Source organism: Salvia hispanica, chromosome 3 (genome assembly GCF_023119035.1).
Source record: "Salvia hispanica cultivar TCC Black 2014 chromosome 3, UniMelb_Shisp_WGS_1.0, whole genome shotgun sequence".
Lineage (NCBI taxonomy): Eukaryota > Viridiplantae > Streptophyta > Magnoliopsida > Lamiales > Lamiaceae > Salvia > Salvia hispanica.
The window spans coordinates 23,698,973-23,723,436 of NC_062967.1; the positions used below are offsets into that span (position 1 = coordinate 23,698,973).

At 34.1% G+C, this 24,464-nt stretch overlaps 2 protein-coding genes and 1 non-coding gene across 13 annotated transcripts; 1 reads left to right on the forward strand and 2 right to left on the reverse strand.

The window, feature by feature from the left end:
• The first annotated feature begins 254 nt into the window (after positions 1-254).
• Positions 255-357, forward strand: LOC125217315. The gene has a single exon (XR_007175727.1). It is a non-coding gene; the product is annotated as a U6 spliceosomal RNA (small nuclear RNA).
• Positions 358-1,152: 795 nt separating this feature from the next.
• On the reverse strand, positions 1,153-3,955 carry LOC125212181 (protein STRICTOSIDINE SYNTHASE-LIKE 5-like). Its single transcript, XM_048112276.1, has 4 exons — positions 3,476-3,955; positions 2,130-2,437; positions 1,686-1,818; positions 1,153-1,606 (listed from the first exon to the last, which is right to left on the reverse strand). Exons 1-4 carry the CDS (start codon positions 3,866-3,868, stop codon positions 1,319-1,321), a joined length of 1,122 nt encoding a protein of 373 aa, XP_047968233.1. The 5' UTR covers positions 3,869-3,955; the 3' UTR covers positions 1,153-1,318.
• A 2,651-nt stretch (positions 3,956-6,606) lies between these two features.
• On the reverse strand, positions 6,607-16,828 carry LOC125215864 (DNA mismatch repair protein MLH3). Of its 11 annotated transcripts, none has more exons than XM_048117436.1 (25): positions 16,641-16,828; positions 16,402-16,551; positions 15,713-15,764; positions 15,415-15,462; positions 14,777-14,931; positions 14,626-14,683; positions 14,056-14,113; positions 13,837-13,929; positions 13,527-13,692; positions 13,428-13,443; positions 13,103-13,326; positions 12,612-12,681; positions 10,811-12,169; positions 10,590-10,719; positions 10,424-10,512; positions 9,765-9,838; positions 9,468-9,665; positions 8,917-8,961; positions 8,779-8,832; positions 8,577-8,683; positions 8,402-8,450; positions 7,341-7,400; positions 7,166-7,238; positions 6,991-7,089; positions 6,607-6,910 (listed from the first exon to the last, which is right to left on the reverse strand). In XM_048117436.1, exons 2-25 carry the CDS (start codon positions 16,525-16,527, stop codon positions 6,855-6,857), a joined length of 3,459 nt encoding a protein of 1,152 aa, XP_047973393.1. In that variant the 5' UTR covers positions 16,528-16,551; positions 16,641-16,828; the 3' UTR covers positions 6,607-6,854. The 11 variants fall into 11 exon arrangements, 7 of the variants coding, with proteins under 7 accessions (XP_047973393.1, XP_047973391.1, XP_047973390.1 ...); XM_048117434.1 differs by having other exon boundaries at positions 6,991-7,076; positions 16,660-16,824; XM_048117433.1 differs by having other exon boundaries at positions 6,991-7,076; positions 16,641-16,824.
• Positions 16,829-24,464: the final 7,636 nt, after the last annotated feature.

A 24,464-nucleotide genomic window follows, 5' to 3' on the forward strand; every position in this document is an offset into this window, starting at 1 on the left:
TTACTAGTATGTAAAAACTTTGAAAAATAATGAAAAATTAAAATTAAATATGAGAATTAACTCGTTTCGGGCCAATCCTTTGTGGCTAGGGTTAGTTTCGAGTCTTTACTATTGGGTTATAGGCTATTTGATTTAAGGTTATTCGAGTTGTGATTTTTTTTTACTATAAATTTCCAAAATAGCTCTTTAAAATTATCGGACTGTTCGAGCTCATCTAGGTTTCGAGTTGAATTGATTATGGACTGTAGACAATTGACTCTTTTCAGGGACATCTAATAAAATAGAATGATACAAAGAAGATTACCATGTCCTTGTGCAAAGATGACACACTTAAATCAGGAATTGAACTATGAACAATTGAGGGGTGACTTTATTTTCGATAGTTGTTGGATGAATATAACATCTAGCTAGGTGTGATAATAATGAAATTTTTAATCTTTTAATATAGAGCAGTTTATTTTATTAGTATAAATTTAGTAACTTTATATATTTATTCTCTATGAAAATCTTAGATGTATGATATTTGGGGTGTGATCAATTGCTAACTTTCTTAAGTTGCTAACTTGCTAACTCATCAATATAGTGTATTAAAAATGTCAACACGATGACATTAAAATGTCAACACATAATTTTGTTGAACTTCAATATAATGTGTTAATATTATGTGTTGACATTTTGATGTCAATATGTTGATATTTTTAATATACTATATTGATGAGTTAGCAGAGTTAGCAATTTAAATAGTTAGCAATATAACACCCCCTATGCTACTCTATCATAAAAATAGGAACTTAAACTGATAAAGTAGAATAGTGTTTATTTTTAGTGGTGAATGAAGTTCACCTCATAAAAGTTGCCAAAAAAGAAAGTTTACTAATTTTTATGAATTAACTAAAATAGAAAAAGAATACTAATGTGTAAGGACGGAAGAAGTATTTGCTAATATGAATTTCAATTAGCAAATAATGCTTCTTTCTGGAGCACTTGTACTATTAAATACAATAAAACAAATACACAAAACAAAAATAAATAGTGGGATAGATGATGTAGATCTAAATTTTCAGCCTCGGCAGTTTCTAATCTGTGTACTATTAAGCACATTCTTTGTAGTTAGGAAAAATTGAGGAAAATAAATTTAAGAGAGACAATAGGTATTTATGAGTTACTACTATTATTCAAGCCTTTGGAATATAATCAGTGGGTATAATACTATATTTTCATGAAGCTGAATGCAGGCAGCCCTTGAACTCAAAACTAAAATAACATGGTTGTACAAAGTAGCAACATACATGCTCTGTTATATATACCTCTGAAGATCTCACGACGAAGCAGTGGCAGTGGCAGTGGCGGGATATCGAGTCAGGTCGAGTCGAGTAATGTAGGACGAAAACAATGAACCACAGTATAAATATTGAGCAATCTTGTTGCAGCTTGTAACATATGAAACCTCTGCATCATAGTAATGTGCAATCACTTTTCCCTCCAAATCAACCGCAACACTCCCTCCGTTTTTCTCCGTCTTAGGCCGCCCTACATACTTGTCTAGCATCGCCATCGTCTTCCGAACCCATGGATATCGCTGTAGCATCTTTAATAAACCCGGATCCTATCCAAATCAAAATATTAATTAAACCGTCAATTTATTTCATCGTGTAAATAATAATATACTAGTATTAATTAATTACCGCGCCAAGTGCAATCCAATAAAGGCCGTTGCCGTCGTATCGGATGTTGTCGGGCAGCCCGGGCAGATTCTCAACGAACATTTCAACTGACCCTGCCCGGGGGCCTTGAATGTAGTACTTCTTGCACCTCAACCTGCATTGAACTTAAGCGGGGGTTGGATTTGATACTCAAATACTCCCTCTTTCCACTATTTAAAGATCCATTTATTTTTTTCCACTTTTAGTACGTGGCCCTATATTCTACTAACATTTTCCACTCACAATCCATTATAAAACATGAGACTCACATTTTACGCTCACAATCCATTATAAAACATTTCACTCATATTTTACACTCACTTTTCTTTCCAAAGTCAAATAATTTCTTAAAAACTCGTTCTCAAAATGTCTCTTTAAATAGTGGACAGACGGAGTAAAACAATAGGAGGAAGGAGAGAGACTGACATTGCAGTTTCGCAGACGATGACGAAAGTTTGATCATGGGAGAGGGCGACGCCGTTAGCGAAGTAGAGGTCTTTCAAGAGAACTGTTGTTTGCTTTGTTGATGGATCGTAGCTCAAGAATCTGCCGTGGGGTCTACCGTCCATCATGTCGAGGAAAGCGTGTTCGATGCTGTATTTGGAGGAGGCATCGGTGAAGTAGAGCGTACCATCAGGGCTGATATCGACAGCATCGGTAAGCTTGAATTTGAGACCTTCGGCCTCATCGGTTAACAATTGTATTACACCATCTTTGCTTATGTTTAGTAGCCCCTGCAATTACAGCGGCGGATATAATTGAGAACTTTTCAATGTTTACCTTTCAAAAAATCTGTTTAAATCGAATCAAACTCCAAATTTGAAGATTAAGATATCATTCATTTTTAAAAAATGATAAAATTCTTATTTTAATCTGTTTTAATTCAGATTAGAACATTTTGTTCAAGTCAGGCAGGATTGCAGCCGCTCAATTGGAATTTTGTAGATAATAAACATAAAACAAAAGGACAAAATTCATATCATATGTTTCATGACCACCAGTATTAATTATCAAGTGATTAAGTAATTATGTAGTGGACTTATTTTCGTGCTAGAATAACAAACGTGTAGTTACACATATGACAATGCTACTTTCTTATCCTAACATAAATAATTTATTGATTTTTTAATATTTTATTTCTTTTCTACTTAATTCACTAAATATAACTCCTACTACTTTCAATTTACTAAACACTTTCTTTTTTTTAATTCTCATGTTCAAAAAAAAATATTACGGAGTACATACCTTGTGACGGAGGCAAAATTAAAGAACAATAACTAATATCATACTAATATCTATATATTCATTATTAAATAACTCATTTTGATATTTTTAGAATATATTACTAGTATATCATTACATTTCACGATTGATTTGTATGGTATAGTCTGTATCATAAATAAACCATATTCTAATAACACACGGTACTCACAAATCGTTATAAAATTAATTGATAAAAAAGAGTTTTATATTTCACTAATTTCTCTAATTCACATCTCTTAAATTCCATGCTGATGTGAGAGATCCAACCATACACAGGCTTACTTTAATAAATACTGGTAGTAAAATAATATTTAACTATTATACTTATAGTACTAGCAATTTATGGTCTATTAAGAAAAACACTTTTAGTAACACAGTAGGAAGGAGGTGATTGCGACATCAAACTAATCGTTGTTGTAATTAAAGCCTTGGTGTCAACGATTGATTGGATACGACAAATGCCACGTGGCATTAAAGTCCAAATTAAAAAAATCAGTTAAGAGAGTGACCTTGTAAGCATCAGCGACAACCACTTCACCGTGGGCCCCATGAACGATCCCGAGAGGCCTGCCTCCCGTGTTGACCCACTTCTCCACCGCTGACTCGGCGGCGGAGTCCTTGAAAGCCACCTTGCTGATCCACCCGTCCGCGCCGCCGGTGTAGATGAGGCCGGTTTTGGGGTCACACGCTATATCCTCGGGGCCCACCAGCTTCCCCTCTCCGATCCTCTCTGAACCCCGCAGCACTTTGCCGTTTCGATTCGGCACCACCAGCGGCGGCGCTGCCATCCGAGCCAGCTCGTGCTCTGGAAGCGCCACCGCCTCGAACGTCTCCAGGCGGTAGAGGAGCGCCGCCGCTAAAACCGCTATCGCGGCGATCGCGTACGGGACTATGCTTGCCATTTGCTTGAGATCGATCGATCGATCACTGAAAAAGCTCAGTTTCTATTTTTGTGAGGTTAGAAGTAGTTGTTTGAATGATGAAGTGATTAAATATAAAATAATTGGATGAGAAACAAAAAATATTCACGGCATGTGGATTGGATTGGGATCCACAACCAATGAAAAGATTTTGTTGTTTAATGTTCATACTCGCGTCCATTGTTAATCGGCTCAATTTGTTATTTCAGTATGTCCTTAAAGTATTGTCATATTTAATGTCAACTATTTTTAGTAGTGAATTATACTTCTTACGGAGAAGGTAATTACACACGTCTTAATTAACTACTAGTGCGATCATGAGTGTCGTATTCTTCTAGATTATTATACGCTAAATATCAAGTTAATTACTAAATTATCCTTATTTAGTTTGCCAAAATTATTAAGTATATTAGTAGTGTAGTAGTCTTGTATAGAAATCATATTTTTTACTATTGTATGTTTTCTATATAAAAGGATAACTATTAATACTCCAAAGTTCGCAACCTGATGACGATATATCTTAGTTCAGATACTTTACTTCATAGTAATATTTGTATGTGCTGATCTTTTCTATTATATAGTCAGTTAAATTTAATTTTTGTTATGTTAAGGGTTAACATGTCAAGACGGAAGGAATCATTTCTAATAGAAAGGTACCCCTCCGTTCCATAGTAATAGGGGCGTTTTTCCATTTCCGTCCGTTCCATAGTAATAGAGTCATTTCTCTTTTTAGTAAAAGTCAACACATTTTTCCACACCTACTTTACTCTCTCTTACTTTTTTCTATCTTCATCTCTCTACCTTTTTCATTTTCCACTTTATTCTCTTTTTACTTAACTCACCTAACACAATTTTTCTTAATCTCTGTGCCGAAAAATTTTGCCTCCATTACTATGGAACGGAGGGAATACTAATTTATCCTATCAAATGGAGTATACGCTTTTGAGCATGTAGTAAATGGATTTTAAAATGGGGATACTGACCCTAAAATCTACGCGAAGTAAAAACCTAGTTCAATGAATTCGAATGAAGCATGTGTTGAATCATTACAAAACATATGGAAAACATACTGCAGTTTCAAGGTATTACGCATCGGAATACAGTAATTAAACCTACTAGAATGAAGTAAAATGAGTTTGTAATGAAAACCGACACAACAGCGCATCTCATCATAAAACTAGATCTAATAGCCCTAATTTGATCTCTAGTTCGGTCTTTAAAATTTGTTCGATATTGATCACAACTCTGCACTATATACTTTGAATTTGCCTACTTAAATCATTTTTTAAGAATAAATAACATAATTTTTAATTAAAAGTAAAATTATAGAGTATAATTTATTTACATATTTAATAGTATATAATCGTTAAAATTATATAGAGTATAATTTATTTACACATTTAATTAGTATATAATCGATGAATAATTTTTCAAGGGTCACGTACTCATGTTAAAATATACAATACTCCAATCCACAACTAAGACTAATCCTACACCATTAGATATTAAAATGAGTGAATGAGATTAAAGCTCACAGATTTCAATAAATAGTAGACAAAATATTAACAAAAGGATAAGATACTCAATATGTTAATAATAATTTAAATGACTTTTTCTATATCAATATAATGTAGTACAAATATCAACACAATGACATGATAATTATAACACAAGTACCCAAAAATGTCAATACAGATTGATATTGTGCATGCATTATATTGAAATTTTTTATGCATTTATTGATATAAAGTCTTAGGTTTCAACATATACAAAAATTGAAATAAAAATAAAATTTCGTCATCTTATCATCGTCGTAACATATGAAATTGAGATCTCGTTAGAATCCTTATAAAATTACATTTATTTTGATATATTTTTTACGAAAAAATAACTTATATCGAGAGAGTTATGTAAATTTTAAATTTTAAAATGATTTTAAAGAGAGAAAATAGTTAGTTTTAACTACAATATAGTATAAGTTATATTAATACTCTTTAAGTTTATTTAATGATTATTTAAATTTAAAATATAATCCACTTAACATTATTTTAACCATAAAATCTCTTAGTCTAATGACTAAAATTGATCTTAATTTGAGATTAGTAATTAATTAACAATTGATCACCAACTCTTTTCAATATTATACAAGTAGATCTTATTCAAAACAATTATCATGTCCAATTTTTACTGATTAAGTCGAAATATAAAATAATACTCTCATTTAAAATCTTGAGAAAAAATATAAAGAAAAAAAAAAGGAGACAATATTATTAAATATGAAAAAAAAAAATTGGGCCAGCAAGTATCAATCTCTTAAACCTTATACGGGTATAATAATTATACTACTAAACATATGTATCACATACATAAGTTATGGGGGGCATGCATGGCCCTATACTTTAGTTTGCCTCCGCCAATGCTCGTCAATTTGACGACGACTGTGAACTAGGATTTTATCAATCTTTGCATTTCCGCATCAACTCTATACATTCTTTAACAAACCATTCCTCAAGTCTCTCATATATAAGACTTGTAACTATTATTAATAGTAATTAGCAACAACTGTTATTTAATAGGATTAATATGTAATGAATAATCAAGTGTTATTTGTATGGCTTTTTGGTAAAAGAGTAGTATTTTTATTTTCGGGGATATTTTTTGTTCTAAAGAAAATGTGACCAAGTATACACACAAATTGGTCAGACCTTGAATTCAGTTAGTTGTGGAAATACCTTTTCTCTTTTCACCGTTTTGAATTTGTCTAATATACAATACAATTACAACATGGATATTGCGGATGGCTCTTAAACAAATTTGTAAACCTCATTTTATCAACACATAAGAGGATGGATATTGAGCGGTTTAGGATACAGCAGATCTTAGTCGCTGAGACATACGCTTTAAACTGACTTTATGTTGCCGTAAGCCATGCCAGCAGGATGCGTCTATACCAAGCCTCGCAACTTTGTTATGCAAGATTTCGAGATTGACAAGAGGGACGGTTGTTGGTCGGCCGTGAGCACACTGGAAAGCAGCGGGATCTAATATGTAATAAAAACTAAACAAGGTGACAAACCCGAGTTTCAGTTTTAGCATCAGCTTACCTGGAAACAAAGTGAAGTCTGTTTCAGCTCGTCGACAATGAGGGAACATTCTGAAGGCAGCAATGTATCTCCAAACATAATCGCCCCTGCATAAAGGTACTACTTATTGAAGTCGGAAACTAGATGTATGGTGAGAAAGTTAAGGCTAAGTAGACTTCTAGATGCTTGACGTTACCCCTGCATGCTTTGCTGTTAAGGACACGGTGAACGGATGGGGGTATGGTTGATGACCCATCTGTGTCAGCAAGCTGCAGCATGAGGAACACAGGTCAAACTAAGTTTTAGAGAGACGAAGGGAAGTGAAATAGCATTAAAGCAGCAAAAGAGACAAAGGTATTAAACAATGTTACCTGTTGAAGGAACTCTAGGAGATCAATATCATTTAAAACCACACCCAAAATGCAAGGCACCTGAATCAAATTCAAGCTTTTAGCAAGAATAGTTGGAACTTGACTCTGGAAGAAAATGGGATAGAAGCAACATGAGTATGACACAAGATTGTGCCCAGTGTATCATGCTCTCATCGGGAGTTTCAAAGTGGAACCCAGGGGAATGTAACAGAGGTTCTTTATTTTTCCTGCTTCCTATTTACAATTTCAAATAATACCATATCCAAATGGATTTAAATCCACTGTGGATCAAAACCTAAAAAATGAAATTCAGGGTTTAAATTCCAGTGCATTAGGATACTATTCAAATATACAAATTTGAGTCTTGAGGAAACTTAATAGATCTCATTCTTAAGCACCCCTAGGTGTGTGATAATATACTAAGTTAACTATAACTAATATCAGTTTTATATGTTAAAAATATCAACACAAAGGCATAAATTTATCAATCTTATTGTGTTGATAAACTTATGTCTTTGTGTTGATATTTAAATTTACATGTTGTATTGATATAATTATGTCTTTGTGTTGATAATTTTAGTACACAGAATTGAAAGTTATTAGTTATTATTGTAAAGTAGTTAGCACACTAACACAACCCAGCACCCCTATGTTCAATTCCTCAATCAACATCACAAACACTTGTTTCATAATTATATCCTTATCAGCAAGAAAATCAAACCATGGCTGCAATAATATCCATCAAAATAATATCCACTTTCTGGAACATTGTAAAAACGGCTACACCATAGAGACCTAAGTTATTCCACAGTAAAAAATAGCAGGCCAATTTTTACGTGGAATAAATGCAACTATTTTCTCATCAGGTTTGCATGTCTAAACAAAATTTTCAACATTTTACATAATGTTCCTGTAAAAAAAGTTCTTAAGTTCTCAAGCATCTAAACCCTGAATACATTCAGCAAACAAACATAACTGGAAGTTGACTATAAAAGATGACAAAGTGTGAAGACAAGAAAAAATGCCAAATTTGAGATACCGATAAATAAATGGAGCTCTACCGCGAGAAGTTTGATAACTGTAGGCTGCCTGTGTAGAGAATCTAAATGTCTGCATTGAAAAGACCATAACAGGGTGAATATAGTCTGTCATAGGCTAAGGGCACCACATCCTCACTGCATATAGGTATGTGCAGTTAAAACATATAAAGCGTTTGATGGATGCTTTAGTTATTACTTTGTAAAGGAATTTGAGTCCTGAGAATGTATATTGCAAATCCAACCCCAAGTTTGAATTTGTTCTGCATAATTGTGAAGTAATTGATAACCAATTTCAGGCAAGACCTGTATAAACATTAGAGTCAATCAGTCAATACCAGAAGTACTTTAAGATTAATCTGAAGAAATCATGATGACATCCGGTGATGAAAATTACATACTAGTTCATGCTCAGAATCCAGATACTTGATAGTTTTCATTTCTCCCGATAATACCTGATATTTTCAAAGAATGAGTCGGACATGCTAATATTCCCCAAGAAGAATCTTTTAACACCTTAAATGAGCAAACAAGGTTACCTTACTTCGTAATTCCTCCAGTTTAATTCTTTCATCAGCAGCATGCTGTCAACCAGCAAAAGTTCTGTCAGTTCTATTTTAGTTTCGAAATTGCTCAGGTGAAGCCTTATGTATGTCTATTTTGCACAAAACATGTTATTTCTAGTTTCCATGCTTAATATAATTCTTAATGCAATATATACTAAGGATGACTATGTGTAACCAAATCCTCTGAGATACCAATCTTGCCCCAATCATCCTTGAATGTAGAACCAATTAATAGATTGGCCTTTGACTCAAGTCCTACGAATCAATCATGATTATGAAAAAAAAAAAGTAACAGGGAGGGGAATTTCGACTCAACTCTCAAGTCCTACGAATTAATCATGATCATGTAAATTATTTGAAACTCAACTAATATTGCAAAAGCAACAGGGAGGGGAATTCTGAAAAGAATAAGGAAACTAAACATTAATAGAGTTGAAAAGAAAAGGAAAATTAAATAATCACATGCAGAAAAAGACATCTACATAAAGGAAATTTTTCAACAATGGTGATAAGAAGGCAACAACCTGATCAATTATAGCAAGGGTTTTTCCAGCCACAATTGCAATGAATTTCTTATCCACCTGATCGAGAACTTTAGCATTCTCAAGGCAAGCCCTCTCAACTGATTTAGGAACCAAGGAGACGCCATCAAGTTGCAAGGAATCAGAGAAGATGTTGAGGATCCCGTCCTGATTTCTTTTAATGTCTGAGCTGCTATTACCCTGTAGGAAAAATTAAATCTCATTTCCGGAAATCAGACATAGAAGAGCCTGAAACTTAACGAATTATTCATAAATTGACAAATAATAAAGTTACTCAACTGCAGTGGCCAAACTACAATTTCTCCATTTCCACCTGGAGTCTAAAGAATCCTCAATTTCTTTCGAACCGAGACCTGACGAATAGAATTTGATTGTATTTTATGGGACATCATGCACGTAACCATGTAATAGTATATGTTAGTAGAAGAAAAAGTATCATATTTATGTTGGGAAACCAATTCAAATTCAAAAACCTGGAAAGAAAATAAGGTGTTGTAAAATGCTTATAAACATGTTTTAATCATATAGTACTAATTTGAAAAGTTGTTCAAGGTCAAATTATTCATTGTGTTTTTCAAACAGATGAAACATGGAGTAATAATTAAGTCAGTAAGCATATCAATATATGTTGATATGCACGTTAAAAGAACCATATAAAAAATGTGATTTTTTTCTCTAGTAAAATTGATTTAATGTTAGAAATTTCAAAACAGTAGTAATTAACATAATATTATACACATATATATACGTATTATAGTGATAAAATAGTAATTTTCAACAGTTCTTTTACCTGCAAGACAACCTGCAGGATGGACGCTGTTATCTGAGTAGTACAGAGGTAGGTTCTACTCTAGTTTTAAAATTATTATTGAAAGCAGAATTACAGAAAAGGGACGTGATCTCCACCTAGTTGTTCTTAGTATAAAGAAGACACTTACTCTCAACAGGCTCAATGTTGGTAAATTCCTCTTCTTTTTTTCCTTTTTTCTGAACTGATGTGCTTTCAGGTTTTATTTCAAGCACTGATCTGCAAGCAGAAAAAAAATAGATTGAGAGCTTAATTTCCACTAAAATGTTTGGAACAAAGCCCAAAGCATTTATGACCTTTTAGAAGCTGTGCAATCCATGACTTGCTTTCCCCTTGGCGACAAGTAGAATTGACCATCAGGTTTATCTGAACATTTAAAGCTCATGTCTTCTACATGAAGTTGTTCATTGCTAAATTCTCCAGCCGCTGCACAATTCAGTATTTTTTTTTACTTTCTGGTACATACTTCAAATTAGGATATTGAGTTAATAAATAAGAGTTGGTCTTTAGAGCAAACCTATGGAGGAATATCTGCCAAAGATGCTCTCAGGTGATTTTATTGCAGACAGGGAGGTGGTGTCAGTCAAATCCAGAAATCCTCTCTTGGTCGAGTAATATGGTGGAGCTGGATGGCTTTTTGAGAAGCACATTTTTTTGTTGAGCAGTGTCCCCTGATTCGTACAATTGTGCATTCCATGTTCACACTCATCTGGAGAAGTGTCATCTGATGGTGCCTCTGTAAAATTCTTGAGACTTTCTTCACAGTGAACGGGTGACAGTGACCAGTATGCATCTGTGAATCTCTTGAAAGGCTTTAAAGAGAACAAATTCTCAAAATCCAACTGACTTTCACCAATTTCCTCATCAGGGGAATGGTTCGTGAAGGAGCAATCCTGCTGCAGCCTATTATATTTTGTATCTCCAAGAATTTCTCCTTGAATAGGACATCTGTGTAAAATATCTTTTCCTAATCCAGAGTGACCTTCAACTGAAGTTTTCTCAATTGGATAATTACTATTGTCAAGAAACTTGATCTCAGTTTCCTTTCTAGTTAGAGGAGACCATCCAGATCGGAATGAATGCCAACTAGAAGTGGATTCCCAAAATTGCTCAGAGTCAGGTAGATTATCCCCTAGGAAAGATGACTTCACTGAATCCCTTCCAGGAGACTCCAACATTCCATCGATGTCATGTCTGGTCACTGGAGAAAACTGAAATGGTTGGAGAGCACTGCACTCAACATCACCTCCTAACATCACTGAATTGATATCATCTTCCACGATATCACAACAATCAATCCGCCTTCTTTTAGCTCTGCCATCTCGTCCAAATTCAAATCTCGCATCCTTTGAAGGTGATCTTCTCTCTTTCATCAAGCTTTTGTCAAAGGAGCAACTTCTAAGAAATGATATGCCATATTCCTCATCAGTATGTCTATTATCACCAAAATAATGACAATCAATAGAAGCCCCACTCGCTATTGACCTGCTGTCCACATTCTCATTGGTTGCAGGTAAGATGTACCCTAAAGCTGAAGATAGGTCATCCATCTTTCGACCATATGTTTTTGCCACATGCAATGGTGAGGAAACACACCAAGGAGAAATTTGGTTTATAGTCTCACCAACCATAGATCCATCACATGCTTGGCTTATGTAGTCATTTTCAGGTAGTAAATCTGCCTCTAACTCAAAATTTTCAAACCCAAGAACTTTTCGGCAAGACTTTCCAGATTCAAATGTGGTCTCTTCTAAACCCAGTGAGTTATCGTGGTTTTCGTATGGCTTATCCCAGTGAGTGGAGCAAACATCAACAGGAACTAGGCTGGTCTGTGTCTGGCACCTTCTTTTTCCACTTTCAGGATTACCTAACATATCTTTAGATTCAAATAGGAAAATATTAGAAATCAATTGTCATTTTCGTGATTTTAAGAAAATTGAAATCGACAGCCTAAAGACTCAAAATCAGTACAGTGCTCTTCCAATGCAGACAACGATGACAATGAAGACTCCTCAGGGGTGGTGCCCAAGGTACAGAAGTCACCCATTGCTTCTATAACCAGTATTGCTCACTCATTCAAATGTTTCACTGATAATTTGATAGACAAGGCTAAAACAGCTATTTTCAAATATAATACTGTAAGACTTTCTGACAGGTAGAACATACTTGATAAAAACCAAATTTAGAATTCCCTATCGTGAATATCTCATAGACTCGTATCAGAGACTTAGGATATTAGTTCAGTTCTTGAATCTCTCTACCATGGAGAACAAAATTCATTTTAGCACACAAGTTTTCAACATAGTCTCGTGAATTACCATGAGAAGTATTTTTTGTCCAAAGACGCATCACACCATCCTCTATGAAAGTAAGAACGGGTGCCCAGTCCTATTACAGAGAAGCAAATACAAAAAATAAATCATCAGATTGTCGGCATACAATTCAAATACATTTCATTAGTAATCTAGTGAAACAACAACTAATTCCATTAATCTAGTGAAACAACAGTTAACACAATAGAATTAACTGAAACAATCATTTCTAGAGATGAAGTTGAGACTAGGAACAAGTTGAAGTATCCAGATTACTCAGAAAGAATCATAGGAATTACACATTAAGTCTTTATCAGCTCTGACAAGCACTTGGTCAATCTGATATTTTAACATGAATAATGCCATAGAATCTTTTTTGCTTCTCTATGAACACATCTCATGTTAATAACAAATCGGTTTTACTCTATAGAGGCAATAGATGCAAGAAACTTCACATCCAACATAACTTAATCATGCTACACCAGATCAAAGACTACCTTAAATTCAACTGAGGTCCTCAATCGCTCAGAAGCAATAATATCATAATAAGATGTTGGGCATTGTAGATTCAAAATAAAGGCTGGGCATTTGTCGTACTTATTCTGCTTCATCCTTTGGGAACTGGTGGTAAGCTGCCAGGGGCTGGACATATCAAATTTAGCAGCCAACTGATTCACTAGCTTATGAATGGGTCCCTTGTAAACAAGTCTTGAATTGATGTCTGTAAAGAAAATTTAAGAAATACAAGACTAAAATTTGACGTCTTCAGATTACTACTTCCACCAAACAACAACTCTAGAAGGGAATAGTAGACATGGATACAGACATACTGGATTGCCTGCAATATCAATCAACCATCAATCAAAAGAAGTTTTTTTCTCTATTAATTAAAAAGTAAGAACTAACTGAACGAAATCATACCTTCGGAGAAAAGATTCCATGAGGTTCAGATATATACCCAGAAAGATTCAGTTCTCTATTGGATAGAACCAGTTTGTGGAAACTAGCTGAACTCCCAATGCCAAAATATGTTGAAAGTATTGGTAACGGGGAAGCTGAAGGTCCAACACAAAGCAGCTCATCTAAGCTGCATCAAATGGATAAAGTAATTGATCTTAGAGAACTCTAAATAGGAGGTGAAGAAGGAAGCTCCAGCATTGAAGCAGCCCCACCACACAATCTTGTCAAGGAACAAAACGGTTTTAAATAATAGTTATAAGAACGACGATACCTTTCCACATCAACAACTCTGAAGAACACATTAACATGAACAAGGGCAGTTCGAAGCACGCTCATTTTGATCGAATCCAGCACCTTCTTGGGGCTACAGTTTCAGAGGCACAAATCATTATCACACCATACTGCTGTAAAACTGTCATGAGCCAACCCTAAATTTGCTATAAGGCTAACACTTTAAATCTTCAAAAATTATTTCATTTTCCAAATGAACCTGGATTGCATCTGTTTTCTTCGAACAGGCTGATTGTAAAATATATCATGAGATATGACTGCAAAAAATGAAGGCCAAGATAGTAGATTAAACAAATGACAGTCGCACAAGGCTAATACATCAAAAATTATTTATACATCCAGGCTTAACCATAGAGAATCAGGATTTGTAATTTGAAGAATCTACAAACTAGCGTGTCCAATCCTAGTTACTAAATTTTGAGAAGGCTAAACCCTATAAAAATGTGTCCAGAGGAAACAAATAGAATAATTGCTTTCTTAATAAGCAACAAGAGCATTAATCTAAACCCTATAAGCATGTCTATTCAAATTCGTGATGAGGTAGATAGAAATGAGTTTTAAAATGCGATTGTGCTTTAAATAGATTTCGTGAGAGAAAGAATCAATTCAGAATACGACGTAAAAGTCATCCTTCCCATAGGATGTGTGTTTTTAAAATTTCATCTTTCACCAATCAAAGATTTGCTACTTAAATTGTTACGCATTTCACTTCCCACAGTGGATACAAATAAATTCAGCTGCTAATGGTGATAAACCATAAGAAGAACACCTGTAGTTCCCACTTCTTCTCTGTCATTATTGATTCCAATGAACACACACTTCCTTTTCTGCAACAGAATAGCAAGTCATAGACAAACAGTAACAGTTGCACTTGTGTTAGCAAACATGCATTGTACCTAAAACAGCTTGATAGTCAGTACCTTCAGTATCTTTTTGTATCCAGTTGATTTCCCTCTTGCTTTTGTCACAATCTCCAACAGAGAAACATCAGAAATCGAGCACAGAGCTTCTCCATGATAGTCAAGGTTTTCAGTAGTACTGGCATCCAGAGCCAAGTAATCAACTTTGGATGTAACTGTTGCAAAGCAATGATAAAAATGGTCAAATAAAGGGACACAGGTACAGTAAGAAGCCTTGTGAAGATTCCATAGATGATCCAAAGATCCCTTGACTTCTCATCCAATGCAAGGGCAACAAGCTTTGACAAACTCTCAGGGCCAAATCAGTATTTTCATCAGCAACTATGCAACAGAATTACCTAAGAATCCAATTAACTACTCTTTTCCATATTGAGATCTACATTATTTCTTAACTCATTTAAAACAAGATAATAAGACATTAAATCATATACCAAATACAAGTACAAAGTTAACATAATTATGTCAGAAAATGTAGCTAAAATAAAGTCACTCAAATTAACAAATTGGCTTAAGCTTTCACAATAACCACTAGTTCTTTTTGAAATGTAACCTTGTTTTCATACACAAACTTACTAGGGCAAAATCACAGATGCAGGCAGAGACAAAAAGTATGTGAATACATATGTTATCCATTTTACCATATCGTTCTCCTAATAGCAGTAGTCCATCCCGCGTAATTCCAGATCCTACAAAAGATAAATATTGAGCTGAAGGAATTGCAGAATAATCTTCAGGAATAGAGAAAATATATTAAACCACCTTAATCTTAGAGGTCCTATCACGATATTAGTTATATTTGGGTGCAAGAGAAAGGAAATGAAAAAAAAATCACTACTTCATCTTTCATTTTCTTTCTGCCTATTTCTAGTTTGCACTCATTTGCTATTCATTCATAGCCCTCAGAGGAAATGAAGCCAAAAAATAAATGGGACTTACCATTATCCACCACTTTGAGGTAGGAGCTACCAACCCCTACTGACACGGCAACCTGGTTAAGCAATCAGAGTCAATATTCAAGAGCGAACCATCAAAAAAGAGGATCGAAAATATGGTCACTAATTACAATAATATAGGGCCCACCAGAAGACTTATTCCACGCCATTGTCGATTAACCCCTTCCCCTTGATAACATATGAGCACAAAAAGACACAACATCAACAACAAACATGACAAACAAGTTTCTTTCTACACCTCAGTTATGATTCAGAGTTAACCCATCCCCAATCAACATATAGTAGAACCATTATCAATCCACTGTTGCACCTTAAAGCAATGCCTACTGCTCCTAACCATATCTATTGTATGCGTTGATACTATAAGGCCATGACCCACTGTTCTAGCAACAAATTCCATTTAACCTGCTTTGCACATCCAACAGCCAAACCTAACCATTACAGTCAGTTCTTGAAAGAGGATGACATGAAGCAAAGACATTTTGAAGAGAAAATACCTCAAATGTTAACAAAGAAAACAAAAGTCCCAGTAAAAACAGAAGATCTTCTAATTTCATTCCAAGTGCAATATCAAATCCAATGTTGCATTTTCACTCCAGACCAACTGTCCCTCCCTAATAACCAGAAGCCAGTTGGTAGGCACACCAATTAAGCAACTTAACTAAATATTACCTCAGTAGCACCTGCATCAAGGCTGTTAAAAACTAACTCCTCAACAATCCTCGTCAAATCACATATCACGACCCCGGACCGCACCGAGCTGTGAGTGGTCTCAGGCAACCTTTCGATGCTCCTCATCTCCAAAACAATTACTTCGCCACCCTACATTAGGATTAACAGATGATCATTAAGAAAACAGAAATCACAGCACGCCACATTCAAATTAAAATTACGAGTGTATCGTAGTGTACATTTTCTCCGCACGATTACCCTAAGTCTGAACCTTCCCGTTGATCAGTGAAATGTTCCAAGTGACCCCATTTTCAAATTTTCACGTCCCTGGAAAAATGGCGCAACGAATCGCGTCGCAAGAAGGTTGAAGATGTTAAAATGGGGATTAGGGTTTTTGATTGTGGAATTAAATTCGCGATAGCTTTGTTACAACGTCGGTTCACTGCATGATGAACTAGTGCAGCAAACAAACAATTTAATTAAAAATTGATTGATTACTTTTCGTTATTTTCATTCCCTCCAAATATATCTACCAAACAGTATTTTTATTTGTTTTTATCAATTTTAGAATTAGCTGAGGTTTTGTTTTATTTTATTTTTTTTAACAAAAACAATTACAATTTCAGAATATGCACAGTTTCATATAAAACAGTAACTAAAAAAATTTATTATATTGTCTATATGATTATGTGTTGTTTCATATGCCAGTTAGCTATAAATAGAAATGACAATTCAATTAATCAACTTAGAATTTGTTCAAATTCATATATGGCAAGAAATTGGTTCAAATCTAGTCATTAGTGAGCGTTTAGGGAACAAGTTTTATTTCTGTGTAGCTCTAGATTTTTCCATTGGCCAAAAAAAAGGCAGATACTATTGGGTAAAAATTTGATGGCTTTTGTATTAGAATCGTCGACCGCACCATTAGTTTGATATTGTCCGCTTTGAGTCAAGCACGCACTGATTTAATTTTGGGTTACTCCTAAAAGGTCTCAAACTAATTGGGATTGGACATGAATTATATACACCTTCCAACTTCCTCTCTCATTCGATGTGGGACGGGTTTGTAATCAAACATTTTGGAGAAGATTAGTAGTACATTATTAATAGCTTTCCACATAAGTTTTACATCTCTATAAAAGTAAGTACTAACATTTACAAGTTCTATGAATTACGAGTACACAAAAACAAAAAAAGCATATCAGTCACCACCGTGAGGCTAGCAAAGCAGGTGCAGGCGAGAGGGACAGCGGCGAAGCTGTGCGGTGGAGCAGTGCAGAAGGAACTGGCGAGGCAGGAGGCACGACGACGAGGTTGTGACAAAGGAGCGCGGGCGAGGTTCAATAAAATGCAACACAATAGAAGCAAATCTGCTCCTCGCCAGATCGGAGGTCGGTCGAACGGCGGCGACACTACTGGACAAAGATGAGTTAGATTGTGTGATGTTTAGAGGGTCTTCGATTTGGGGAGAGAAGAAAGCATGGGAGAGAGAAACCGAAGCTGGTGGCGGGGAGAGAAGAAAGAGAAGATCAGCGGACGGGGGATGAGCTGAACCGCTCGCCAACGGCGATGACGGCGGAGTGAGATTGAGCGAGATTCTGATTTTGGGGATTGTGGAGGACCGATGGAGGGAAAGAGGCGTATGTATATTGGGCGAAAAAATGGGATTTAATAATGTAAATTTTGTAGATTTAAATTTAAGCTTTTAATAAATACTAGTTCAACCTACGCACGATGCGTGAATGACGATCTTTGATATATATATCGATTTTAGTAAGGTTATTATACAGTACAGTCTTTATTTATAGTGTAAGAGCAGGTCTTGTGAAGAGCATTGATGTGGTGTTATGCTCTTGTGGAAGAGCATGAAATTGAAAATCAATAAAAGTGGCTCTAAATATTTTTTAGAGAAAGAGCATGGGTATGGATATTATATTTTGACAAATGAAATATATAGATACTGCATACTACTATAAATATATGAGCAAACCTAAGCCTACTATTAAGAATAAAATGAAATTAATTTATTCAAATCACGTTAGTAAACACTTTAAATACTAACGTCGAGTATAATTCAAATGCATATATTAATTAGTAAATTAAAATAATATTATAAAAAATTTAGTTTTACATAATTAATTAACAAAAATATTTAGACATATTAATAATCATTTATAATATTCTAAATAACTAATATCAAAACAATAAAAAACGTAAATGCAGAACCTATATAGATATATACACATGCTAAAAATTATTAAAACTTAGTCAGTCAACAATAAATACACACCATCCACGAAGATGATTTTTATTCTATAGGTTGTAAAGATATGACAGTTTTTCTTATACAGAATACTGTTTTGATGGCAATTGTGTGCCAATAATTCCCTACGTGAATAAACTAAAAATGAAGAATAATTGTACAATTAAATTGTTAGCATACGATACAATATCATTCTTCTGTTGAAGATAGGATCCAAAAGAAAAAGTAACACGATAACAAGCAAAAATAAATTAAATAATCAAACTAAAAACATAAAAAAAAAACAGGAAAGGAAACTACCCTTTTAAGCTCATGAATTCATCTGCAATAAATGACAAAGAAAAAAACAGTAGATGAACAATAAACAGAAAGATAGTTTAGACTTTAGAGAGAAGAAAATTAAGCGAATCTTTCAACAATAAAGAGATATATGGTTTAAAAAAGAAGAAAGTTGAGCAAATCTTTTATGAACATATACCAAAAAAAAGAGATCATTAGATCAACAATAAATAGAAAGATATTTCAAAGAAGAAAGCTAACCTCTTATGGCAATAAATTGACCTGCAATATCTGCAAAAATAAAAACATTCACCATAAGCAATAAAAACACCGAAGATTTAGAGAGGAGAAAAGAAACTAACCACCCATTAACTCCCTATTAATTTTAAATAACTTCCTTCCCACCAACTTCAAATAACAATTTAATAAAAAAAAGTAGTTTTTATTCAAATAATAATATCTATTTTAAAAGGATATTTCCCTAAATACTCTAAAACTCTCTTTTTATATATTGTATAGATTCTCATTTTATAATTTGGAGTTTTGAAGTGATATATCACCTATCTATATTAATTGGACATGTGTACTTAGTATAGATAAAGAAAAAAAAAAGATTTAAAACATTATTGATTGATTTCTGTAGCTTTATTTTTACCTGTTACAAGTAGAGGTGGGAATACGGATATCGGGTATTGGGTTTATCCGTACCCGATCCGATATCCGTCGGGTATTGGATACTCAATATCCAATTTTATGGGATTGGATGTGGGATTGGATATTGAAATATAAAATAAATCGGGTATTGGATAACCCGAATGGGTATCGGATATTACCCGAATATCCAATTTACTATTTAAAGCAATTTTTAAATAAGGTTTAGCCATTTTGGACTTCAAGAGCTAGGCTAATTTATGTACTAATTACAACTTACTTGATTAACTTTCTCTAAACTTATATAAATAAGTAAATCTTTCTTACTCTAGGTCACGGCTTCTCCAAACTCTCAAGTTTTACGTATTGCATAATCAACTCATATGGTTTTTATATTTTAGTTAATTATTTTGACTTTTGAATGATATTATTGGTTGTTTCTACTGTTTAATTAAATGCTTAACTTTTATTATTCTACTTACATATTGCATAACCAGTCTCCATAAATATAATCATATACTTTAAAATAAAAGTGACCCAGTTTATTGTAGATTTACACTAAAAAATAAATGCAACATTAAAGATATTAGTCAATTTAATATTTCTATATTTATATTAATATATAAAATTTGAATTTTTTATTAGTTATTAACACATGTAAAGATTCGGGTATTTGGGTATCCGATACGTCGTGTATGGATACCCGGGGCGGGTATTGGAGTACCCGAAAATATATCTGGTCGGTTTTTGATAGACATTTAGATGATTTTCGGGATTGGGTACTCGGTTTTTTCGGGTCGGATATCCACGGATACCCGTATTCCCACCCATAGTTACAAGAATTAAAAACTTAAAATATACTCCTACATTTATATTTAATTTTTTTTGAGATTTTAAATTTTAATAAAATTGCAGCCTATTGGTTCATAATAAGATGAAAATGACACTAGCATACAAAACATTAATTTATAAAAAACAAATAGTTGTCGAGACATCCAACTACAAAAATTGCAGCCTATTCCATTCTGCTATAACACTCACCATACCACAATCGGTGCGTAAGAATAGTTTTCTAGTTTTGCCTGAATATAGCAGGTGTAAAAAACAAATAGTTGTCGAGACATCCAACTACAAAAATTTGGAGAATGCGAAACCTAACCAATTTGGAGAATGCATGGTCAACATGATGAACAGACAAACACACAATGTATACCACAAATATTAATTCAAATGATCGCTAACTCAATTCGTCGCCCAACATTACATCATGTTCATCTAATTCTAAGCGAAAAAATTAAACAAAACGTGATGCCGAAAACGCACCATACTAGACACAAAAAAACAATTCACAAAAGCACACGGTACATTCAAGATATGACAATTATCTAGACAATAAATTCATTGTGTAGTTCATACCTTTCACCCGCACTGGAGCCCCGAATGCATCACTTCAGTAGGGTTGATGAAGTTGCGACCATGATTTCTCAATCTTTATTTCATCCCTAATAAAATCAAATGGGTCAGGTTTAACGCGCAAAATTTAAAATTGGCGGGATTTGGTGAAATTTTGTGAAATTTATGGGGGCATTCTGGTCAGCGAGCAGAGCACACCCATGCAATTAAATAAATAAAATAAAATCTTACACGCTGGTATGAACTTTTATTTCATGGACACTAAACACCAAAATGCAGTTACATATATCTCGGTCATACATGGTCAAATCTTGTCTAAATTTAATTCTCATCTTCTCATATCAAATATCTGAACAGGTCCTTAGGATCATCTCGTGTCTTCGTGAGATAGTACGAAGTAAGGGTTGTATATGCCACTGTGAAGAGAATAACAACCGAGATATCGTTGTGGGTCAATCTCCTCTTTGTATTGTCAAGTCTCTTCAGCTCCTTAGATTTAAGTGTCTTTTCAACAATTTCTTTGCAATTCTTTTTCGCGACAAATTTATAACCATATTAACTGCTTTTTCCATTGGAAATGAAATTCCATAGCCCAAGAGAACCGAATATAATGAAGTATTATGCATGTTTGAGTTCAAACTCTACAAGTACTAGGGCATACAAAATGTCTGATTCCTCTCGAATGTAAACATCAACAATTAATCATGTAGCCAGAATGAGGCCATTGACACGCCAAGACTAATCGTTGTAGTGGAATGGCTTTGCGGGTCCTTAAGTGTAGCGGTTTTAACTCCTTTTTTTAATTTTAGAATTAGGTGTAAGTCTATAGGTAATTGGTTGGCTTGGATGTATTATTTGTGTTCAACCAATTGCTCCAGGACCAAATGAACATGTAGTTTGGTCTTAAGCAGTCTTCCCAAGAACGCTCTACAATCTCAACATTTGCAATATATATCCATCCTCCAATTAAGACGCATACCAAACAATACGACTATGCTTCCACTTCCCGTTCATTCATAGTCAACTATATATACTAATGTGAAAAATGATAAATCCAGAACATGAGCTAGAATTTTATTAGCATTAGAGGTTATTTTTTCACAGTTTCAAACAGACGGTCTCTTATAAACTCAAAAGCTTTGGGACCATCGTGCTCGTCGTATATTCTGGTGAATGAACCATAAGGGCCACATGGATGCAAAGCCAGTAGCCCCGACTCAAGCTGGATATAGCTTGTGCTATGATTTTGGATTTAACAACTGCCAATTCATGGTTCTCAAGCTTTATTTCTAGATACTTATGATTGTCCACAAACAGCTTAAGCCAGCCGGTCAACTTACTCCCCAAAATGAACAATTCATGAATAAATCTCCAGAAATTCATTTGGATCAGCTGAGCTATAATAAAGCAAGTGTAATTATGTTTTTTATTAAAACGATTATGATTGGTTTACTGAACTAATCATATTCTCAAGTGAGAATAAATTGGATTCAAATATTTCAAAAATAATTTAAAATTTTATTAACAAATTTTATGAGAACTCGTAGGAATCGGTAGACGGTTAGTTGAAGAATGAACAAATCATAACCGCATATATATCGTGTGTGTGAGGAAAGTGATATGAATCACATTTGCATAGGTTCCCCTTGGTTTTATACACATTTAAATGTTTTATAGACTCATTGGTGTTTATCTTACTAAAAGATATAGTAACAAAGGAAATAAAGAGCAAACCCATCAGCTTAAACCATCAGACACCAAAACCATCGTACTCTCTCCCCCCCCCCCCTCTCTACCTTTATTCTTCCACTTCCATCTGTCTTCGTTCTTCCATTAGAAGCCATCAGTCTTTCTCTTCATTCTTCCATCCTTCTTCCCATTTTCTCTTCCTTCTTCCACCTCCTGAGGTATAAGAAAACCCTTTTTTACACTACATTTTTCTCTCTTTTGTGAATAATGTTATCTAACCTCCAATTTAAGGTTACAACGTAGGAGTTGTTCGTTTGAAGAGAGAGCCAACAAAAAATTTTGGAGATTAAGGGTATAAGAAACCCTCTTGACTAATTTTTTCTGTTTTTGTTTGTTTCTCTTACTAAAAGATGATAGTAACAAAGGAAACCCAAAATGAACAAAAGAAGAAAGTAAGTTTTTGTTAGATTTGTAAGTTTGTTTTTATCGAAAGTAAGACAAAGTGAACAAAAGAAGAAAGTCAGACTATAAAAAATAATTGGCCTACAAAAATGATATCCAAATACTCTTATAAGAACATTGATATCTTCATCCTCGAAAGAGCTTCGTGTAGATACCTTGCACGCCTCAATCGGAGTCCAATAGATAAAGTTATGACCACTATATGAAATTTGCGCAGTGCAAGATTTTAGCGTAAATTCAGGATTTATACAACATGCCTTTTGAGGCTCAATCTCTTTCCTACTTCAGATAGACTTAAGAATTCAAATCCTATTAGATTTAAGCCTTGTCCTAGTTTATTAAAGGGTCCCTTGATTTTATAATTCAAATATTTAATTATATCCTTCATGGGGTGTGATCAAATAAAAACCATATATTTAATACAAACTCAAAACTTTAATCCTAGCCACTAATTATTAAAGATTTGTGGTTAATATTGCGTTCAATTACTATGTCAACAAGAGTATGTAATTGGTCAACAGTGGGTAATTTTGTAACTTAATTTTCTCAGCGGTTTATGCGTTCCTAATTTCTCTCCCACCTTCCAAAACTGAAAATAATCACATATTCTTAAGGATCTTAACACCACGCGGAAACTTTATTCTGAAGACTGAATTTTTTTTGCCGGCGTATTCTGGAGGTTTTTTATTATCTGGCCGAATCTTAAATTGATTTCTTTGTCGGTGTCACATCGGTTTTTTCCTGTGTTGATGTTATTCGGATTGTGTTAGTTTTTTTCCGTTGAACATGTGTTGAAATGCTATTGACTTTTTGTTGATTCTATGTAGGATGAGTCTCAACACTATTTTCAACTATTTGATAAGTTGCGCAGTTCTATTCACTTTTTGTTGATTCTACAACGCAATTCCATTAACTTTTTTGTTAAATTTTCAACTATTTGATAAGCAGGTTTTCCATCTTTTAATTGCTTTAGTATGTTCAATTTTTCCACCAACATTCGACAAGCATTTGTCAATAATATTTCAAGCTATTTTTACGACGTTCTTATAGAAGAATAAAGACCAATAACGTAATCAGTTTGATTTGAATAGAACACCAATACTATTTTTCAATCATTGAAAATGAGTTCTTACTGTTATTCAAATAAGAATAATGTTAACAAAAGGAACTTTCTCAGTTTTCAACAAAGTACGGTGTTTAAAAAAGTAGTATGCTTCAAGCTACGCTAAATAGTTTCAACAACTAAATTAGCTACTGATGACCAATCTGTTGAAGGGTTTTTTTCATCGCATGGTTTGTAGTATTT